This window comes from Vicia villosa, unplaced genomic scaffold (assembly GCF_029867415.1).
Source record: "Vicia villosa cultivar HV-30 ecotype Madison, WI unplaced genomic scaffold, Vvil1.0 ctg.000901F_1_1, whole genome shotgun sequence".
Taxonomy (NCBI): domain Eukaryota; kingdom Viridiplantae; phylum Streptophyta; class Magnoliopsida; order Fabales; family Fabaceae; genus Vicia; species Vicia villosa.
The window spans coordinates 146,039-168,944 of NW_026705405.1; the positions used below are offsets into that span (position 1 = coordinate 146,039).

The 22,906-nt window shown below is 32.7% G+C and overlaps 2 protein-coding genes and 1 pseudogene across 4 annotated transcripts; 2 read left to right on the forward strand and 1 right to left on the reverse strand.

Moving 5' to 3' along the window:
* Nucleotides 1–230: 230 nt before the first annotated feature.
* Nucleotides 231–6,126, forward strand: LOC131632069 (outer envelope protein 64, mitochondrial-like). Its single transcript, XM_058902835.1, has 13 exons — nucleotides 231–608; nucleotides 823–975; nucleotides 1,065–1,189; nucleotides 1,632–1,757; nucleotides 2,134–2,316; nucleotides 2,483–2,624; nucleotides 3,302–3,470; nucleotides 3,992–4,126; nucleotides 4,234–4,434; nucleotides 4,987–5,114; nucleotides 5,187–5,238; nucleotides 5,414–5,483; nucleotides 5,697–6,126. Exons 1-13 carry the CDS (start codon nucleotides 361–363, stop codon nucleotides 5,777–5,779), a joined length of 1,815 nt encoding a protein of 604 aa, XP_058758818.1. The 5' UTR covers nucleotides 231–360; the 3' UTR covers nucleotides 5,780–6,126.
* A 71-nt stretch (nucleotides 6,127–6,197) lies between these two features.
* LOC131632071 (metacaspase-3-like) lies at nucleotides 6,198–9,736 on the reverse strand. Of its 3 annotated transcripts, XM_058902837.1 has the most exons (7): nucleotides 8,437–9,736; nucleotides 7,530–8,328; nucleotides 7,204–7,369; nucleotides 7,030–7,122; nucleotides 6,831–6,948; nucleotides 6,502–6,699; nucleotides 6,198–6,395 (listed from the first exon to the last, which is right to left on the reverse strand). In XM_058902837.1, exons 2-7 carry the CDS (start codon nucleotides 7,966–7,968, stop codon nucleotides 6,336–6,338), a joined length of 1,074 nt encoding a protein of 357 aa, XP_058758820.1. In that variant the 5' UTR covers nucleotides 7,969–8,328; nucleotides 8,437–9,736; the 3' UTR covers nucleotides 6,198–6,335. The 3 variants fall into 3 exon arrangements, with proteins under 3 accessions (XP_058758820.1, XP_058758819.1, XP_058758821.1); XM_058902836.1 differs by having other exon boundaries at nucleotides 7,030–7,369; nucleotides 8,437–9,723; XM_058902838.1 differs by lacking the exon at nucleotides 6,198–6,395 and having other exon boundaries at nucleotides 6,514–6,703; nucleotides 7,030–7,369; nucleotides 8,437–9,726.
* A 415-nt stretch (nucleotides 9,737–10,151) lies between these two features.
* On the forward strand, nucleotides 10,152–20,081 carry LOC131632070 (7-deoxyloganetin glucosyltransferase-like; annotated as a pseudogene).
* Nucleotides 20,082–22,906: the final 2,825 nt, after the last annotated feature.

The following is a 22,906-nucleotide window of genomic DNA, read 5'->3' on the forward strand; positions in this document are numbered from 1 at the left end:
TTATAAAGGGATCTCCCGAAAAATTATTATCTTATTATTTTATCGAGTTTTTCAATTTTTTACATTGACTCAAGTCGGGACCGGTCGAATTTATTATTTTAAAGAGTTTATTAATTTATCGAGTATTAATATAAAGAGTTTTACTGTGTTTTTAATTTTTTTAATAAAAAGAGTGGTGTAAGAAAAACAAATTATTTTAAATTTTAAAATTTCCAATTAAAGACTGAAGCAAGCAATTGAAGCCGTCACGAACCTTAGATTCTCAACTCTTCTCGTAAAAGTAAAACCCTTCCAAAACCCATTCTCTCTTCTTCCAAACCCCATTTCTCCATTTCCACGCATTTTCTCCGACCGATCACCATGTCGCAATCATTGAATCTCATCAAACAACACGCCTCCAATCCCAAGCTATGGCTAATAGTCGGAATAGGACTCGCCGGCGGGATCGCAGTTCTGTCGGAAACTCGCCGTAGAAGACGCCGTCGAAACACTCCTAAACAAGATTTTGGTGCTTTCATTGAACGCTTTGAGCTACTTCCTTTCCCTCAACTTCCTCCTCCGTCAGCCAAGCAAATGCTCTCTTCTCTCACCTTTGCCATAAGCGATGTGTTCGTTCCTCAAACTAAATAAGCAAGAATCATTAGTATTTGTTGTTGTTGTTGTTAATGGTTTCTAAGCATTGGTTCATTTTAGTGTTTGTTGAGTCAAAAAGATCATATTTTTTTTATGTTTTAGGTTTCTTGGGGTTGAAGAGAAAATTTGCAGTATGTGATATTTTTATCTGGGTGTGTTGTTGAGGTTTCTATTGTTGGGGTTTTTCAGATTTGATATAAAGGGCTATGTGACGGGGTTTGGAAATCCTTTATGGAAGAGAACGCATGAGGAAGCAGAGAAGACTGCAGTTGTTGTGACTGCTCTGCTCTTCAATGGGGCTACTTGTGTTGGCAAGACTGTTATGGATGAATTCTCTTTTGGGTTAGGATTCCTTTTGAAATTTTTTATGTCTGTGTGGTTATCTGAAACAATTGTTGGCATGTGATTCACTTAAGGTGTTATTATCTCAGGTTTTCGGGTGAGAACAAGTATTATGGAACTCCAACTAATCCTAAGATGCCGTCGTGTGTTCCGGGTGGGTCTTCTAGTGGATCAGCAGTAGCAGTTGCTGCGGGGCTTGTTGACTTTGCCATTGGTGGGTTTGTGTCGTATCTATAATTTCTACCTCTAATTGCTTGAAAGTTATGATGTATATAAAATATATTATACTCTTTGTGTTACAAATTTATATATGAATTTAATAAACTTTATGGGTCCATCCCTGCATGCTAATATGGTAATAATAGTTATATCTAACAATATTTCAACTTTCTGGAGCTCATACATTTAAACTTTGAATTTAGTTAGTACTATTAGACTTTGTGGTAGTGAGGGAAATGCCATCTTGACCATGTTCTAAAGAATTGTTTTCAATTTTTGTTGTTATCGTGATCTCTTTGATAGTCCCGTTTCTTTTTTAAATCTAGGATAGACTTAATGAGCACTTGCAATTACAGTGTCTTGGCCTTGACAACGTTTTGCTTGATTCTAGTATCTTAACATTTATATGAACATGGAATGTTATTGCGTCTTTGCAGGTACTGATACTACAGGATGCGTGAGAATTCCAGCATCACTCTGTGGTATTTTTGGTTTTAGACCATCCCACGGGGCTGTATCTACCATTGGAGTTTTTCCAAATGCACAAAGCTTAGACACCATTGGTAAGAGGCATAATTTTGTGCTGTTTTTCCTATGATTATGATTGGTCATAAATTATATGTTTCAAATCTTTATATTCTGCATCATCTTATCCTTGTGGCTCTTGCTTTAAGAATAGAGCAATTAGATACACATATTAAAAATTTGACTAGTTCCATAGCACAATATATGGTTTGGCAGTGCTTTCTTAGGTTGAATATCTTCTGTACATATGCTCCAGGTCTTGGTCTGCCATCTCAGTTGAAAAATTGATTAAGTTAATAAGAAATTACGCATAGTGAGGTGAATGGGACTCAAATATTTTTAACATTTTTTGAATAAATGTTTCACTATATTTTCTTAGATTGCTGATTACTTCTTTGCATAATTGCGTTTTAGGATGGTTTGCCCGCGATCCAACTATCCTACATCGTGTTGGACATGTCTTACTTCAATCGAATTCAGTGGATACCAAACGGTCAAGGTGTATCGTATTTGCCGATGATCTCTTTCAATTATCCAAAGATGCTACACAGAAGACAATTCATGTCATTAGTAAAACTATCGAGAGTATGTCGGGATGTAAGTTTTTGGGTCTCTTAAGACCAATTTGTTGTCCTTGAGATTTAGTTAAATTGATTGTTATAATGCAAATATTCTGTAAGACAAAAGTGGATCGTTAAAAAAAATTACCAAACTAAAGGAATTTGTTTAGCTATTTAATGTTTTGGTCATTTTGGTTTTGCAGATCAAGCTCCAAAGCATATGAATCTTTGTGAGTATATTGTTTCAAAAGTGCCCAGTCTAAGGCTTCATGAGCAATCAGCACACCAACAAAATGGAACATCTATATTGAAAACACTCTCTTCGGTTATGCTTTCATTACAAAGGTATTCAATTTAACGTTATAACATAAAGTTATATCTGTTGTAAATAATTTATATCTTACTATTGTTATTTTTAATGCTGTTAGTAGTAATTTATATTTGGACCTTCAGTTAAACCTAATGAGGTTAGAGTACTCTTTATAAAGCGACTAGTATCCGTATACTCTTCATACTGAAATATAATATTCAGTTTTAACAATATCATTTGATTTATTATAATAGATGGCTCTGTACTGTATGTTGAAATAGTTGTCATTTTGAAAATAGAAAAATTATATGGTAGTGAAGATGAAGGTGCACGAGTAAGGACTAAGGAATTAAGTGGAAAAGATTTCATCTAATTTTTCGGAAAAGATTTCATTTCTATCACTTCTTTGTTTCCAGTGGCCTAAATTTTCTTTTCTTTATTTAGTCCTGGTATCATATAGGCTGTTTGGATCCCATGTATTACCGGGGATGCCCGCCCCTGGAATATTTTTCTAATTTTGTTTTTGAAAAGTTCTTAGACACATGAAATGTCCTTTGCAATTAACAGGTAATTCTCTCTACTATACAGCATGCCATGCAGTGTGTCGAAATTTCTTGTTTATGTAGTTATTTAGTTTGGATAGAATATGTTGCATCATTGTTTTTTGTTGACAGCCATTTATGTATGTGACAAATGTGTTTCATCTGTTCAGATATGAATTTAAAGCCAATTATGAAGAATGGGTTAAATCAGTCAAACATAGGTTACGCGGTGGTGTGCCTAATAATGTTATTAAAGCCATTAGTGCTACACATGATAATATAAAAGCCTTGTATAAAGTCCGGACTGAGATGCGCGGTGCACTTCAAAGCCTGTTAAAGGTACTTGTCTGTTCGTTTTGTACAATCCTTGTTCAAATTGTTTTATGGTAAGGAACCCTTTTTAAGTTGTTATAAATTAGATTAGAAGAAAACTGGAAAATAGACAGGCCAGCAGCCCAGTATGACAATATTTTTTTGTGAACTTTTGAATAGTCTTGATAGGGAGTTTCAATACACGGCTTTGCCTAATGTGCACAAGTAAAATAGTCTTCATAGGGAGTTTCAATACACGGCTTTGCCTAATGTGCACAAGTAAAATAGTCTTGAACCATGCATACGTGTTTTTTTACCATTGGATAATTAGTCCCATCATATCTCATTTGATCCAATAGTGCAAACTAATTTGTGCATGATGCAAGACTTATCTCACCTGTGCACAATAGGATTATCTTCAATGCATGTATATTTTGCAAGATAACCTAGATCTTTGATTATAAAAAAGAAGTATCCAAAATAGTTTAAACAAGTCTAGTCTATGTATCCATCTACCCTACTATCTTCTGGTTTTGATTGTCCAACAGGATGGTGGAATACTAGTTATTCCCTCTGTAGCAGACATTCCACTAAAGCTCAATGCAAAGAAAAGTTTTTGTTCTGAGTTCAATGATAAAACTTTTGCATTATCCAGCATTGCTAGTATGTCTGGGTGTTGTCAGGTAATTTGATATCATTTAGTTAGAGTAATATTTTTTTCTTTTCTCAATTTTTATTTATTGCTCTAAAACTTTGTTGGACTTATGTATTGCTTATACATTATTTCCAGGTTACGATTCCGTTAGGATATCATGATGATTGTTGTATTTCTGTTTCATTCATCTCACCACATGGAACTGACAAATTTCTTCTAGACACGATCTTGGATATGTATGCATCTCTTCAAAAGCAAGCCAGCTCTGGCTTCCATTCCATTCCGTTACCAAATATCAATGGAAACAGGGAACCTTCTGAACTTTTAAAGGATAAGGTTAGTTTTCTCTGTACATTTTTCAGCAGGATATTATTTCTTCTACGTTTGTCAGCTCAGTTATCCGAATGTAATCTGCGAGTATCTAATAAAATTAACACTACTTTCTTGTAAAAAGCCCATTATCTTCCATCTATTTTTTCTTCAGTTATTTATAATGAACCATTTCAATTCCTTGTTAGTAATCTATAGGGACCAGACCCTGTGGAATTGCCATGCTGATTTCAATTATATCTAACCTTTGTTGATGCCGATTTAAAGTACAATTGGATTTATCCCCTTAACTAAAAATGCCAGTCTCTTTCTCCTTTTACCCAGTTAAAAAATATAGCGGATAAGTGATGATGCCATTATATAGTCCTATATTATATATGGAAATCTATGGTAATTATTCATGAAACAATTCCTGATTATTTTTGTTCAAATTTTATTAACGAGTAACCCAGAAACTGTCTTGGTATCATTTAGTATTTATTTCTTGATCTAGCGTGCTTTATATGTCATAAACTGGGCTTGGATAATTTGAATTAAGCTATTAAAAATGCGTTGCAGGGAAATGCAGCATTTAAAGAAAAGAAATGGGATAAGGCAGTCTCTTACTATACTGAAGCTATTGAATTGAATGGGACAAATGCAACTTACTACTGCAACCGAGCAGCTGCTTTGTTAAAACTAGGATGGTATGAGGTTTTTCCTGTCTGTCAACAAGTGCCCTCACAATCATTGTTTTTCTCACCTGTTAACTTATGCAGCTTTCAGCTAGCAGAAGAGGACTGCAGTAAGGCAATATTGCTTGACAAGAAGGTGAGAAGATGGGCATATGACACTGGCTTTGAAACATTTATTTTCTATTATAATATTTAATGTCTAATTATTATTTTTTACACTAAATAACAACTGGTTCCACAAATGGAGTCTTCCTCATATTTTGAGGTGTTACAATCTGTGGTACTAAAAATAGTGTTTAATTTCCATGCAGAATGTGAAGGCATATCTGAGACGTGGAACTGCTAGAGAATCACTGCGACAGTATAAGGAGGCTCTTGAAGGTGAGCAAGTTTTATGTAAATGTATTCGGCTTCTGCTAGTTTTTTTTTTTTTTTTTTTTTTTTTTTTTTTTAATTTTGTGTAAGCTTAAATATTTTTTTAGTTCCTGCAAAGTAATGAAAAATGGTTGGTTGAGGCACAAACACATCTGTCTAAGTATTAGATAGTTTATCCTTAATGAAGTTCCCTTTTCTCTCTTTTTCTTATGTTTGCAGATTTCAAGCATGCTCTTGTTCTTGAACCACAGAACAAGGATGCAAGCTTTGCTGAGCGCAGAGTCAAAAAACTTATGAGTTGAGTGTGCTTTTTGTCTTCTGACCTCCCTCTCTCCTAGAGAAAATCAATAGCTGTTGATGTGGAGGAAATATGCGACTATGGTTCTCTTCTTACACCGACTACCTTCAAAGTAAAGGTAGTTTGAAAGGAAAGGAAAGATAAACCTCTGTTGATGAGGTGCCACACTGTTCTCATTTTGTGCATATATCCTGTAAGAAATAATATTCAACCCTATTGGATTATGCTAATAATTTTGCACCTGCATATATAAGATTACCCTAATGGCCCCTGTACATTTTAAAGCGCATGTCTCATCATATTTGCTTTAAATGTTGCATATAGTAAGTCTAAGAATTTGTTACAACAGAACAGATAACATTTTTCTAGAATTGGAATTGGAATATCTGTACCATTTTCCAATTTTACTAGACAGCAACAGATTATGCTTGAAATATAGAATTGATAATCAAATACAAATTATAGAGAGAAACATACAACATTATCAAGAGATGTTACAACCTAAAGTGGCACTCAAGAATCTCCAATGTTTCATTATGTTGTAATAAGAATATACCATATCATAGTATAAACTGCTTCTTATACATGTCAAACAACTCGGAGGATGATAATTGTGCCTCCTGCAAATCCAATTACAAACAGTTTTGTAGCATCAACTTAATATTTAATAGTAAAAATAGATTTCTATCATATGAAATTTATGATGAGTGTGAGTATGAATAATACCTGTTTGATGCGTAGGCCAAGAAGTCTATTTAAGAGTGAAGCGATTGGTCCATTTAGAGTAACTATGCCTGTTTTAGTCCCATGAATGGTAGAACGCATAGTACTAAGCAAGTGACCATAAGTCAACCCAGGTTCATTTTGCACTGTTTGTATGAAACTATAAGTCAAGGCACCTGTAACTTCTTTGCCACTTAAGGCCTATCTATACCAAACCACAAATAAATTCATCAATCTCTTTCTCTGTGTTTGGATTGCTTTTATACTAGCAATCCAAACGTATCTTAAAACAAGAAAAAAAAATATATAGAAAGGGAAAGATGATTACTAACAGAGGTATCTACAGAGACTTGACCATCTTCACAAGCTGAAATACAAATTGCTACCCCTCCTTTTGTGTCTTTATAATTTCTTGAACTTGTATGATTCTCCCATGTATAATACCCTTCCCTGTTGATACAAATTCAGTTCCAAGAAGAGAGTATTAACACTCAACACTCTCACTAAGTAATCGTTGTTCTTAGGACTGACCTGTTCATCTTGCACACAAATGATAAATCCAGAACATTCCCACTGTGACATGCATCAATGATGGCATGAAGTTTAGCACCAAATGGTAGTGGCCTAACAATTGTTGCATTAATCTCATCATTCAGTATCTTCCCCTTGAGCTCATGATCAACAGGACTAATTGCATTATTATACCTATAGCTATGGTCAATCTCATTCATGTTCACTTCCTGTGTGCCATGTCCCGAGTAATGGAATACCAGTGAATCGCCTGATTTGCTACCCTCAACCAGCCACCTTAAAGCCATTTGAATGTTATATTTTGTTGGGATTTTCAGTGGATTTCTCTCCTCCTTATCATCTGCAGGTAAGTTTTCAATGTTCATATCTAGAATGAAGAGATCTTACATTGCAATACATAGTACTAATAGATCAGAAACTTGGTTCATAAGAAACACCGACAAAAAGAACTCAATGTTCTTATAAAGTATGAGAAAGGTGATATGAGAAAGGTGGTGTACCTGTGAGCATGAAAATGGAGTCACTTGGAAACCCAAACTCCTTAATCAGAAAATATTTCATACACTTCACATCATTGATGGAGCCCTTAAGCCTGTAACTCCTCCCATGGTAGCAGATTCCACACAAAACTGCCCTTTTTGAACCATATGGGGAAGGAGGATTCAAAGGCCTTTGTGGCTGAGGCCGAGGATAATACCCAAAATGATTTGTTCCATAATTACCTGAATTGCTGTTGATTGCTGAACTAGTTGTTATAGTATTCATGAAGCCTCTAAAAAGACCTGCAATATGATTAAGAGAGTTGTAGGCTTGATTTAATGGACCTGTGGGTTGAACATGTGTGATGCCATTGCACATTGAACACTTAAAAGCTTGGACATCTAGTGGAATAAATAGTAGTATTCCACAATGGTTGCATCTTTGTTGCTTACTTGCCATTGTAATATTTTGCTTTTCTTGTTTAAAGATATGAAGAACGGTAGAGGCAATGAATGCAAAAATGAGGCTTAGAAGTTATGAATGGATTGATAAGAAATAGTTAATCAAAAGTGTACGTAAACTTCAGCTAACTCTATTTTGCTGGTGAGTCAGATGAAGAATAGGATTCTGATGACTTTAGCTAGTGGAGAGTGAATATCTTGACTTATTTGTTTTTCTGTCTATAGACAATTATTGTTAAGATAACATAGAAATCCACATCTCAACCAAATAGACGCTAAATATGTATCCTCCTCATGATCACAATGTGAATATTGTTGTAGAAACATCAAATTTCTCAGATGATGATAAAAGAAAATCCTGCAATATGCATAAAGTTATTTTTACTTGTGAGTTCAAAGGAAGTATAACCATTAAAGCACTAGGTAAAGAAACATGGAAAATAAATAGTTAGTGACGGAATCCAACCCGGGCAATAATTTTACTGTGGAAGTTATGGTGCAAGATGCTGTTGTTGCATGATCTGCTTCTGTTAATCTTTTTAATTTCCTCATGCATCTTTGCCAGTAGACCCCTATAAGTAATTCCAGCTGGATTTTCTCTAGTTGTTTTTGTCAAAAGATAAGTCAAAACACCATTCATTCCCTTCCCACAAAAAACCTATCTATATATGTTCCAAAGCTGAATTACAAACATTACATGAAAAGTAAAAACAACCTTTGCAGGTTGATTTTTTTTTTCTCCGCTATGCTGACAAGAACTGCAAATGTTTCTGCAAGTATTAATGCAACCATGTATATATGTCAGTGTTTGTTGTGTAGACCAAGCTGCAGGCAGCATCAAGAGAAATGCATGTTAGGATTTATGTTGGGACTAATTGAAATTTGTGTCTTTATATAAACACTTTTTAAAGTCACGTTTCATTTGATGTGGTACTTTCAATATATCCACTTATATCCAGGATTTGATATATGGAACTTGATCCGAATGATCGTGAATGATCCAATGGACATTGAATATACTCTAATACGTTGGATTTTCATTTGTGTTATCTAATTCAATTTAACAAAACTGACTTATAAGATATTATATACCTTATATAAAAACATATTTTTAGATTATATTTCATTAATGTGATAGAGAAGCTTACAAATTGGGTGGAAAATCAGAATATGTGTTTTGAATGGTGTATCTCATTTGTGCCCAAATAAAGATATGCTTTTGTTCGTTATTCTTTCCAATTTTAAGAAGCAAGAACCAGGTACCTTCACATTTAATATCTTTAGTTGCTTCAAATGTGTGTTGTTTTCCTTCGATTTTACAACGACAACTTTTTTTCTAAAGTATCTTGCATTTCAACTTGGCTTGAATTTTGGATTCAAAGAGTAACAGAAAGTTACCAAAATAGAAATAAACTTTTGTGACCTTTGCTGGCAGTGTGTCATGCTCAAAGTCGGGTGTTTCTGTGAAAGGTAGATGAAGCCAAACTTTTCCCCCATCGTGCCACCATTTGTCATTTAATTTACTTGGAATGATTTTCACTAACTTTTTCTTTTTCTAGCATAGACATCCATCGTGCCATGATCCTTTATGATCATAGGGTGGTTTATACAGGAATGCTTTTTATCTTCTTCATGCTTTTGTGTGGCTTTCTCCTTCCGCTTTCGCCACCTTAAAATCCACATGTACAAATGCCATATAGATGTCTGATTAGAGTGATTTGAGGTGCAATGAGATGAGACTTTACAAAATTGTTTCATGTCTTATAGTTTGCTAAATTTCATGCGATGTTAATTAAAAAATCTATCTAAAAAACTATTAAAGCTACTAAAACGAATATTAGTATGACAAAGTGTCACTAGTAGATAACACCGAGTTAAAATTGAATAAATCGTAAGGGTGAAATGTTTAATTTCATATTTGTTTTAAGTTGTTTTCATAAACTATATTAGTAAACTTATAAGAATAAATAGAAACAACTTATAAATACAATATAAGTTTGCTTTCACAATCTCTCTAAAACAATCTCACAAATACTTAAATACTTATGTTAGGAGATAATATCATATAAATCATTTCAAACATATCCTAATTCACACAAACTCCTTTCTCAATAAATTATCAACGGTAGTCAAGTGTATTTGGATGATCTGCAATGTTAATATTTTTTTGTGATTCAACAACTCGTGTATTTTTTGTGACTGACTTTAGAACCCTATCCTCTAATTTAGTGGATAGAGCGCTTTGAAGTGATTTTGGGAATGATTTTGGTTTGAGATTTTTAGTGCTTTTCTTGATGAATTTTGATATGTCGATGGTGGTTTCAGTGGTCTGAGATCTAACCTGAAACTTGGGGAGAGATTTTTAGTTGTCTGATATCCTTTTATGTGTTGTTCTCTTGGATTTTTTTTTTTTGTTTTTTTTAATGTTTTTTTATCTTTATTTCTTGTATAACTTTTTCTCTTTTTGTTGGTGGATAGTATAACACTCATTGTGCGATCTAATAACCTATCTTGTATACTTACACTTAATTTTATAAATTTTATTTTGCTATTAAAAAAAAATCAAATAAATAAATTTTAAAAAAACCCTAATTTACAAAAACTTATTAATCTTGCCTCATGTTTTCAAAGTCTCCACGCTTAGATATCCTTTTTCCCCTTTATTTGATTGTAACTCTTCATCTCTCATTGTCAATGAATGGTGGATATTCATGTCATACTTATCCATTCCTACAAGAACCTATTTCATTTTAAACTCTCTTCCTCTCTCATTTTTAATGGAATATGGAAACTTTCGTTGATTTTCAGTCCCACTAAAGATTTCATTCATTGACATGCCACTTATTTCTATATTCAATGCCTGCATTGCTTATATCATCTATTTGTATTTATTGACATGTCTTTTTCTTTTCTATCGTATAAAATGTCCCCACAACTATGCTAATTCAGGTTCAACTCACCTCGTTCTAAAGTTAAAACAAGAATATTAATCAAATATATAAGTAACACTAACCATGAATTTTTATGCACTCAAATGTTGAGGTTGAAAAACCATGAATAACAAAATGAATCCACCAAAGCCCCATGCAGTTTGTGTTCCTCTCCCAGCACAAGGTCACATAAACCCAATGCTAAAACTAGCAAAACTCCTCCATCACAGTGGCTTCCACATATCCTTTGTCCACACAAAATTCAACTTTGATCGTTTGATGAAATCTAATGGCCCAAATTCCTTAAAGGGTCTTCCAGATTTTAGATTTGAGACCATATCTGATGGATTGCCACCAGAAAACCAACGAGGAATAATGGACTTACCAGATTTGTGCATAGCTATGCCTGTTGGTGGGTTGGTTTCATTCAGAGGTCTTATAGCAAAGCTTGTTTCTTCAGAAAACAGTGATGTGCCTCCTGTTAGTTGCATAGTTTCTGATGGTGTGATGAATTTTACATATAAAGTTGCTGAGGAATTCAATATTCCTGAGTTCAAGTTGTTTACTCCTAGTGGTTGTGGCATGTTGGGATATCTTAACTTTGATCAGCTTCACAAAAGAGGATATTTTCCACTTAAAGGTAACATCTATCTATTAAACAATATTGCATCATAGGTTGCATTGATTTCTATGGATATAGTACAAAAATCTATTGCTCCATTTCATGTTTTTGGATTAGGTGGTACATTGAAATTTACAAGTGTTTGGATAAAGCACTTGTAAATCATTCATTAAAAATAATGTGCTAGATGAGGTTTGATTGAATTATTTTTTAATAATGATTGATTGAAATTTTTATTATTATTATTTAATTTTTATGTAAAAAGAGTACAAACACTTTTACACATGTATTTAATTAAATCATAACGATTAAAATATTTTATGAAATGTTTTTAAAATTATCTTAAAAGTGTGACAATGTAGTGTCATTTGATTAGAGGCATGTAATCACTAATCTATTGGACAATTATTCATAGTATTTCTAGGTCTCTGTGACTAACATAAAATAAGTGTATCTAGATCGCCTAATCTTAATTGAATGGCTTAAAATTTAAATTCATATATTAATTGTTTTTAAATTTAAAATTCAAACAAAAAAATATAAAGTACCTGATTAATTGAATAATCATATGTAACTGACGGCAATATAGCTGGATTGAAATCTCCTACTTGAATCACATCGCCATTATAAGTTTTGTACTTGAGGGAATGTGGACTAAAATATCTTTGATAAAGGTCCAAAGGGCTCGACCCACCAACTCTCAAATATTTTAGCAATAAAGCGAGTATCTTTGCGAAAAATGGCGAGGCTGCTTGCGAGTACCTGATCCAACTTGACCCACACCCTCTCGTGGAAGACGTGGTATGCCACATCCTAAACGAACATAATTAGACCAAGTCAAAGAATAACTAAAGTATTGAACTAGTCTCACTTCCAACATAATAGGGTAACTCATCTTAGTCAGTCATTTCTTTAACGATTCATACCATGAGACATGTAACCTATTTTCATAGGTGTAAGAATCAGTCTTTCCACTACCTTCTCCATCAGAGTCCGCGTCTATAAATAATCAACTAGGCAGTTGAGCAAATCATTCACGTTTTACACATCACATCTAAAAAGTCTTCTTGCATACCTTATCACACACATGATATCATATATTGTACTCACCAAAAGTACAACTAGCGTCCATCGTGAGCGCGTTAAAACTAACCCCTGCCACACTCTTATCTGAAACATTTGTTGACATGATTAGTGTTCCATAATGGTGAGACGTTCCACTAGTAGTAGCAGCAATGATTAAGAAGCCATAGTATAGATGCATGTCGCAATGGAAGATTTATGTCGCTACTACAATACCCTACAAGACAATATTTTGTATATTCACAAACGACGTCAAAAGGTCGATTAACCGGAGGGTACAAAAATAGTGGATCCCTAAACCCTCACTAAAGAATTCTCGAACGTACTAATACAATAGAATTTCAAGCCTTCGTCGCTGGTAACCTTTGATGGAAAGCAACCCACAAGAGCATATCACTGCCATCAACATTGAAATGGAGATAATAGGCGTCATTAACTCCCTAAAGTGTATAATTTTTCCAAAGCACTTAAGGAGGCGGCGATGAGATAGTATATGAACCAACCTAGGTTCTCTTTGACCATCTACCATGACCTCTCTAGAAATATTATTCACCAATTCATTCCAAGCAAACACACAAAAGGCCTCAACGACCAACTTGTTTAATGTTCACCGAGAACATTCCCAATCCCTAGGAGAGTACCTAACTAGGTTCAATGAAAGGACCATTAAAATGGTTCATCCCATCCAAGAGATGTTAATGGGAGCTTTCTTAAAGAGACTTAAAATTGGACACTTCAATGTCTCTCTCGCACAAAAACATGTCGATTTCATGGAAGAGATTATGACGCGTGTTGAATGTGGCATAAAAGATAAATAAATAAATGCCAAGAAGAAGACCTGGGATTTGAAGGAACGTGACACTAGGGGATCTGAATCCTCTCATAACACAAGAATAATTTCACACCCCCCATCGGAGATACGATGACCTTCAAACCCACCAAGATGCCCACAGAGAATTGCTTGATTCGAGTCATGTATAAAACTTGATTCGAATCAAATTGTTTAAAAAGTATTGCTTCACCCCTGTTGGATTTGATTTGAATCAGAATGTGTGTTTAATTTGATTGATTCGAATCAAACACACAAAATCTCAAATTTCCATGGTTTTAAAAGTACTTTGAGATTTTTCTTTGCACCTAACTTGAATAAAAAACACATATAATTTTTATTCCACCTACTAATGTAATTGAGTAAAAACATATTAATCAAGTTCAAACCTAACCATTGTTTCATGCATGCTAAAATAAACAACGAATCAATTTCAACCTTGATTCAAAAGATGTGTAGTCATAAGAGAGACTTAATAAATGATAATAAACGAAAGTGATAAGACAAGCAAAAAAATAACTGTATTCGAGGTGCTCCCCCTGCAAATGTTAGGGACATGCAACAAAATCCCCTTAGGGATATGCATCCTCATCCATGAGTTCAGTGCTAGTCCAAGAATAAGAAGGCAACAAAAAACCAATTTATTTTGTCAGTAATGTGTTCAAAGGTGCATAATTGAGATATGATAAGATAGAAAGGTTGACGTCATCATTTGTAATCATATCAAGGAAATTGAGGCCTTATTTTCATGGACATATATTTATCGTGAAAATGAATTTCTTGGTTCTCCATGTATTGAAGAAACTAAACTTGGACGAAAGGATTGTCTTGTCATATGTCGAACTATTAAAGACATACACTCCCTATCCATGAGAATTATAAAATCTTAGATGTCGGCCTACTTCTTGGTCAAGTTATACTCCCCTCCAACGAGAAAGCCTCTTGTGTGTGAAACTTATCATTTATGGCGCGTTGACCTTAAAGAGCTAGGCGCATTGAATACCAGAACCATAAGTGATTCCCAACTGGTTACAATATAGGTTGTGAGCGATTATCAAACAAAGAAGGCACGTTTCATTTTGTACATCCATAAGGTACAAGGCTTATAAAAACATTTCAAATTTTTAAAGGTAGTCTAAATAACTAGGAAAGAAAATTATCAAGTTGAGTTATAGTCCAGTCTCTCAAATACTAAAAAGCCCGACCTTAACAAGATTATCACACAAGAGACGTTTGTCATTCCTAGCAGAAATAATGAAATGGTTAATTCTATTGACATCCTTGTAACTAAAATTTGGATGGTACCACTCATGCAATATTTGATAAAGGACGAACTCCCCATAGACAAAGATGAATCAAAGAGGATATGGGGATTAGTAGCGAAGTACACCATATTTTCACAAAGATGTACAAGATGGGTAAGGCCTTCCCAAGCTAAGGTGACTATGTGATAATGAAAAAGCCATTCTATTGACGAAGATGCATGAAGGCTTGTGCAATATTGAATGAAGGGCATTGGCTCACAAATTGTTAAGGGCTTGGTATTACTTGTTATGCATGATGAAAGACAATGTTGATTATGTCAACAAGTGTGACAAATTCTAGAGGCACTCAAAATTACATCACGCCCCACCTAAAGTTATTCATTTTGTAATTCCCCTGACCATTCTATCAGTAAGTTGTGGACATCCTAAGTCATTTCCCCATGGCATAAGGGAAACTGATATTCTTGCTCGTCGGTGTGGATTATTTAACCAAATAGATCAAGACAGAGACAGGATCTAAGATCATGGCAGAAAAGTAAGGTGTTCCCATTGGAAGCAAATAATTTGTAGGTTTAAGCTTCACAAATTTATTGTATCAAACAACGAAACCTATTTTTCCAACTCTAACATGGTGGAATTATGCCATATGCTTGTGATACAAACAAAATTTGTCTCATCCATGCATCCCCAAGCCAATAAACAAATTGAGTCTGCTAACAAGGTCATCCTATGTGGTATCAAAAAGAAGCTTAATGAGGAAATATCATGCGGTATTAACAGTTACACAAGTTTTTATGGCATTAAAAATGATGCCCCACTTATCCACTAAAGAGACACCCTTCGAGATGGTTTATAATGTCGACGCCATGTTTCCAATAGAGATCGACACACCCACCTGGAGACAAAAACATTTTATCGAGGAAGGTATAACTCGCCAATTCCTTTAAATCTTAACCAAATTTCTAACCCATGTCTAACCTTGATGTTCTTCATGATTTATAACTTATTAAAATTACACAAATTTTTGTAAGCAAAGATAATGAAACATGACTCAAGTACATGGCCTAACCGCTCAACAAAGAATAAGATATTGCCCACAGAGGGCTGCAAGAAGGTGCAATTCTAGGATGGTCCCAATGGATAAGAAAGAAGGTGACAATATACTCAGATAGTAAATTATACAGTTTAATTAATGAAATCATAAAGTTCCAAAAACAAAATTAATGAAATCTAGGATTGTCCCAATTCTAGGATGTTTCCAAAAACAACTCACTAAAATCATAAAGTTTAATTAATGAAAAACTCTCAAAGGAGTAATAGTAAATTAATCAAAATCCCTAATAAGAGAGTTATTAAACAAACAAAATTCAAATAGCAAGATACATATAACAACGTAGCCGTCTCAAGTTTTTGGAGACCCTGTATAGGTTAATCACAGTTTGACCATGGAAAAAAAATAGAGACCCTATATAATCACCATTTATTCTAGCAAATATTTGTATGAGGCCCTATTTAGTTATAACTTAACCCTGAAAAATTTGAGGCCCTGTGCAGTAGCCCGTTTTGCACGCCCTCCAAGATGGTCATGTATAAAAATATCTAATGGTTTTGAGGGATGGATTCGTCTTCCTCATGGACGAAACTCTTTTCACAATTAGAAACATGGACAACATCGTGCTCCACATAAGTTTCTTATCTTGTGTCTGAAGGTAGGATATCTCCAAGCTCATCTTTATAATTAACTAACCTTCCATCCCAAACAACCTTTAATAAGTAAAGCACACCTAGGTCCAAGTCAAGATGAAGGAAAGTTATTTATGCTTTAACCTTATTAAATGCTTGATTGGTGGAGTCAGTTATCTTCATACGAGCACCATCCAAATCAGCTTGTAGTTTATCTTTAATAATGAAAATCTTCTTCGGTGATCTCTTCCTTGCCCAATTTTTGATATGGCTCATCCTTCTCATTCTTATTAATTTCTAATTTTTCCATTAAATGTTGCCCCTCTTGATAATTTGTGTTGTCTAAATTCAATAGTGTATGGATCTCATCAAGAATTTCTTTCATTGTGGTTAACTTCGTCTTGAATTTCACCACATATGTGTCTTTCTGAATGTCAGCATCACCTTCTTTAGAAGGACGCCCATCAAATTAGGGGTGTGCAAAAATACAATTAATTGAACCATATTCTCAAACTGAATTGCATTGAACCACAAAAAATTTGAACCATTTAAATGGTTAATGAACTGAACCACATATTATAAACAATCCAGTTAACTAAATTTAAATTAAAAACCAATTTAAACTGTTTAACTAATTGTTTTTAATAATTCATAAATTTTTTTTTTTAAATTTGATTTTTTTTTAAAATTAAATTTAATTTTTTTTTCCTAAACTAAAAAAAATTTGTAAAATTTTCCGAGTTTTTTATTTGAAAAATAAAAAAGAAAAAATATGAATAATTTTTTTCTTCTGCAAAAAAAAAAAGAAATGTTTTTTTATAACTTTTTGGAAAATTAAAAAAAAAAAAAGATTTTAGTTACCTGTAGTTGTACACCAACATGAAAAAAAAAATACAATAAATGTGAATTAAGAAGGAAATCTCCTCCAGTTAAGAAAAATGGATTCTCAACATAAGAAATTTATCCAAAGGTATTTACCAACACATAAACTATTGTCTATATCCTGAATGTTGTTTGTAAAATTGTAAAAGAAACCACTTCACAAATTAAAACCAATGAAAAAAGAACTTGAAGTTCAACTTAGCATCTTATAATTAACAAATAAATATCACACAAATAAAATAAAAAGAAAATATTAATGATAGTAGTAACTATCTTTACAAATAATTTATATACTTGTTGAGGAACATCATTTTAATTTCATTATTCCACAAAATTTCACAAGAGAACATCACAATGGATTTAGTAACACAATAGATGCTAATTTAGAAATAATTTATTTTTAAAAAAAAAGCAATTTAGAAATAATTTATAAAATAAATTTGATTTTTAATTACAAATTAGTTTTAAATCAGTTTATAACTAGAAATTGATTATAAACCAGTTTATAAGCTTCAAAACCAGTTTAAAACTGAATTGAAACTGCTTTTACAGTTAATTATTTTTTTATTAAAGTGGTTTTTAAAAACTGAATTGGACCATTAATTTGGTTCAATTCAGTGCAGTTCTTGAACTATGAACACCCCTACATCAAATGATGAGCCTCTTCCATATTGAACAACTATTCTGCGCACAAAATCCCTTGGCATCAAAACCCTCATTCTAGAGGGAAAGCTTAACTGTACTCTAACAAGGAACTGATAATGGTGTTCTTTGAAATGGCATGTCTTCCAAATCTATTGATGTATCCGTTTCAAGGTCAATGTTAGTTTGATATTTAGAAATCTTCTATTTTTTAAATTATGGAATGAGAGTGGCTCTCGTAATAGGAGATGCCAAAATTACCCGAGTCTCTTCCATAATTTTTCTCTTCTTAGCACATTGAATTATCAAACTAAAGGGGTTTCTCGTTGGTTTTGTAGATTACACCTTTCCCTACTCAACTCTTCTATTCTCTAATAAAACCTTTTTCTCAGCAACTGACATGTGAGTCATCTTCTCTGCAAAGCAATCAAAAGGTTAACAAAAATAGCAACACCTGTCAAAAGTTTCATAGATAGAGACAATTACTTAATTATTCATCAAGCTTTTGGTTGTCCTCTTTATTGTCTTACACCTCTCTCTCATTCATGATATAAAACTCTTCCAAAAAAATACAAATAAAAAAACTTTGAGAGAATTATATAATGTTGCATCTCACCTTAAAAAAACATACAAATAAAATAACTTTGATATTATAAATTGTAAATATTAAATTATTATATAAATAATACTTAATTTTTAAAAATGACGTGTGATTTTATTGCATTTAAATTGTATTTTATTAGCAATTTATCTTAGGCATTATCATTTATCTCTCTCATTTTACACAAATCAATTTGTTTATGGTTAGATGAGAAGAATCTCTATGATGGATATCTTGAAACTGAGGTTGATTGGGTACCAGCAATGAGAGGTGCTAAACTAAAAGATCTTCCAACCTTCTTTAGAACTACAAATTCTTCAGATACAATGTTTAATTACAATAGAGATTCAGTGAACAATACAATGAAAGCAAAAGGTGTCATCCTTAACACCTTTCAAGAGTTAGAATCGTATTAGATAAAAAAGAAAAAGGTTCGGTTGTTTATGTGAATTTTGGGAGCTTGGTGATTATGACAACAAAGCAATTAAGAGAATTTGCATGGGGATTAGCTAATATTAAATACAATTTCTTATGGGTGATTAGGCCTAATCTTGTTGAATGTGGAGAAGAGGTAATATCAAATGATGAATTTGTGAAAGAAATTGAAAATAGAGGATTAATATTGGAATGGTCCCCTCAAGAGAAAGTTCTAGGTCATTCATCTATTGGAGGCTTTTTGACTCATTGTGGATGGAATTCAACATTGGAAAGTATTTGTGAAGGTGTGCCAATGGCTTGTTGGCCTTTCTTTGCGGAACAACAAACTAATTGTTTTTATGCATGTAATAAATGGGGGGTTGGAATAGAAATTGACAGTGATGTTAGTAGAGAACAAGTTGAAGGGTTAGTGAAGGAACTTATGAGGGGCGAGAAAGGGAAAGAAATGAAGGAAAAGTGTGTGGAATGGAAGCATAAGGCTGAGGCTGCTACAACTATTGGAGGGTCTTCTTATAATAACTACAATAGTTTGGTTTTGCAATTGAAATTTTTAAGTGGTCAATAAGTCACTTGGTTAAATTTGATGGAGTGGATTGGGTTAGTGTGATTCACATGTTTGATTTTTGTAAATCATAATTGGTGTTATAGTGTTTGAAAATTGTAGTTGGATTGAGTTTATTTATTGTTGAAGTGTGGTTGGTGTTAATTGATTGTGGTGGAAATTAGGGGCTAAAGTATATTTATTGTTGGGTGGGTTGGATGTAAGTGTATTGTTGATGGGTGTTGGTCAAAATTGGATGTGGTGGAAAGTGAGGACTAAAGTATGTTTATTGGTGGGTGAATTGCATATTGGTGTTTACTTGAGAGCGTTGACTTGAAGAATATGTCTATTCCATTGGTCAATTAATTGTTGATTTGAAGAAACATAATGAATTTGAAGTAGGTTTTATTTTTCATTGAGTTTAACGTTGCATGACATCGATATGATCAGATAACACAAGATTGTGTTGATTTGAAGAAACAAATGAATTTGAAGTAGGTTTGAATCAATCCATTTATTCTTCACTGAGTTTAATGTTGCACAACATCGATATGATCAGACAACACAAGATTGTGTTAGTCTTTTTACTCTATTATCTTCTTTATTTGCGCCCTTCCAAATATATGTTTTTAAAACTCTATGTATCCATTACATGTTTTTGTTAAAAGCACCACGGTAGTTCCGATATGTTCAATGACTGATTCCATTTCAATTACCATGGGATTCACATAAATAGATATCTAATTCAATTTAAAATGAGTCACTAAAACCAATTCTATATTGGTGCACATGAATTTAATCACATATATAAAGGAAATTATTTAAAGGAAATAAAATGCTTCAATTCGAACTCAAAATCTTGAAAGGACTATACTCTCAAGACTCAATCATTTTAAGACATAATTTAATCATACATACATATATATATATATATATATATATATATATATATATATATATATATATATATATATATATATATATATATATATATATATAAATATATATATATATATATATATATATATATATATATATATATATATATATATATATATATATATATTGTTTTTTTAAAAGATATTCCACATATTTCAAAATCATTTTGCACTTTTTTATAAACCTTTTCACATATTTACCGCATATATGTCAAAAAAGCGGAAACATGACATCTTTATTTTTTAACCTATATGTTTTTGTTGAAAATTTGTGTTAAATTTACTGAAAAATTTAATAAATAAAATAAAATTATTACTTAATAAAAAAATATAATAGTCAATTCATGAAAGATAGAATTGGGAAGTATAAACGTGGGGGTGCAAATAAATTGCTCAAGTATACCGTACCATTTAGGCCCAGCCATTTATGAGTTAAAAAAGGCCCTATTTTTTAAAATCCTTAATTAATAAATAGCAACAACCAAAAAAAAATACAAAAAAAAAAATGCTATCAGAGATTAAAGTCCTCAGCAGCTCTCAACTAACAAATTCAGCTACTTAAATAACTATTTAAGGGTAAATATTTATTTTTCCTTTGGCATTTGGGCGATTATAGATGTGATGCAAAGTATAAAATCTTTAAATGATGGAGAAATAATTTGCGGTGGTCAGACAGTGTATCCTTGTCTCAAAATTCTTGTATCGAAATTCTTCTTAACATAGTGGTGGTCAGACAGCGTGTTCCGTTGAAGTGCCTATGACAAGTAAAGGTGTCTGTCAGCAGCGGTACAAGTATGCGGATAAAAGAATTTTCGCTTCTGGCAAAACATAGTGGATTGACTCACACTTGATGAGGAGATTGTTAAAAAACAAGTGTGAGTTGTATAAGTCTCACACTGCCTTTAGATTCGGGGTGAATATGTGGTGTCTATCTCACTTGTTTGGGTGAGTCTTTGACATTTATGTGAATGTTTAACTCAATATGAATGCTTCTCCCTCATGATGATCCAACTTTTTTACTATGATTTTTTCAAAAATGACTAAGTTTGATCCTCGTATAAAATTATTTTTAAAATTCTATTTTATAATTATTATTGAAAATATGTCAAAATTTGATGTATGTATATTTTAAAACATTTTTATAATAATCTGTAGTTTGGTTTTTTATCAAACACTACAGTTCTAAAAAAAACCTTGATTATTTTCTATTAAATAAATGTGAACACTTTAATATTTTGTTGAATAACTATTCTTCTTCCAATCATTTATTATGATGTTATCTTTTTATATAAGCTATCGTTGTTAGATCATCAAACCCTAAATTACCATAAAATTTAGCAGAAAAAAAGTTGTAATTCGGTGACTACAAATTCATCATGTATGTAGGTATGATGTGATGTATTCACACCCTTAGTTCCATTGATTATTTGTCCTCTTTGAAGACTTAGATTTCAATCATTTTCCAATGCATAATTGATTTTACTTTAAGCCTATCCAATCCTCGACTACTAGTCAATTTCTGATGTCCAATTAATTTTAGTTTCTGTCATGAACCGCTAGTTTGTTTCCCCGAATGACCCCAAAGTTTGGAGTATTTTAATAACAAAATGACCATTTGATATAGATTAAGTTAATTCGGTGTTAATCAAAGATAATGATGAGATTAATTAGTCTAATTATGTTCTCTCTTGGCGTATATTTTCTGTCACAACTTGTTGTTTGGGTGTCATTAACAATGCCATTTCCTTTCACGTCACTATGTTGCAGCTGCAGCATTTAAATATTGTAGCATAATAAAGGAGACATGCTATGGTGACACCGAAAAACAACACCGTAACTTACACTGTATTTTCTTTAGTTCATTTTACCTGTGGCACAAAGTTCAATTCATATAAACAGTAATAAATAAATTAAAAAAAGTAGATAGAACCGTATGAAAATACGGTGTGGATGTCAATTATGGTGTACATATATCATTTCTCTTTAACTAATTGCTTCATTTCTATTAGAAGTTGAACTAGTAATCTAACACAACTAATATGAACGATTTCCCTTTCACCTCTATACTTATGCATCTCACTCTTAAAAATAAATGTAAAATTGTACATGTTAAAAAATTTGAGGAGGGTCTAAATCTAGAGTCATGAGAGTCTGCCCCGGTTTCGAGACATCCCTTAGGACAAGACCGAGGTAAATCGACATAAAAGGCCAAGATAAATAGGCTGGCCTAAAGTCGACGAAATCAATCAATGGTTAATACGCTCCAAAGATATATCAAATATGAATAGCAATAAATGACATGTTTCCGACAGAGAAACAAGGACTTGATTCTCATTTAGTTATTCTCATGTAGATAATGGCAAAATCATACTTATGTGTCATCTCCACAAAATTCTACCTCTCAAATTTATACCAATTAAATATAATAATAATAATAATAATAATAATAATAATAATAATTATATTGAATTTTTAATGGACA

Excerpts from the sequence above, each read along its gene's own strand:
- LOC131632069 (XM_058902835.1), top strand. The coding sequence starts at position 361 with ATGTCGCAATCATTGAATCTCATCAAACAACACGCCTCCAATCCCAAG. Across the intron at positions 1,758-2,133 it reads ACAAAGCTTAGACACCATTG|GATGGTTTGCCCGCGATCCA; the intron begins GTAAGAGGCATA and ends ATTGCGTTTTAG. Across the intron at positions 3,471-3,991 it reads CACTTCAAAGCCTGTTAAAG|GATGGTGGAATACTAGTTAT; the intron begins GTACTTGTCTGT and ends ATTGTCCAACAG.
- LOC131632071 (XM_058902836.1), bottom strand. The coding sequence starts at position 7,968 with ATGGCAAGTAAGCAACAAAGATGCAACCATTGTGGAATACTACTATTT. Across the intron at positions 7,370-7,529 it reads CTCCATTTTCATGCTCACAG|ATGATAAGGAGGAGAGAAAT; the intron begins GTACACCACCTT and ends ACTTACCTGCAG. Across the intron at positions 6,700-6,830 it reads AAGTCTCTGTAGATACCTCT|GCCTTAAGTGGCAAAGAAGT; the intron begins GTTAGTAATCAT and ends TGGTATAGATAG.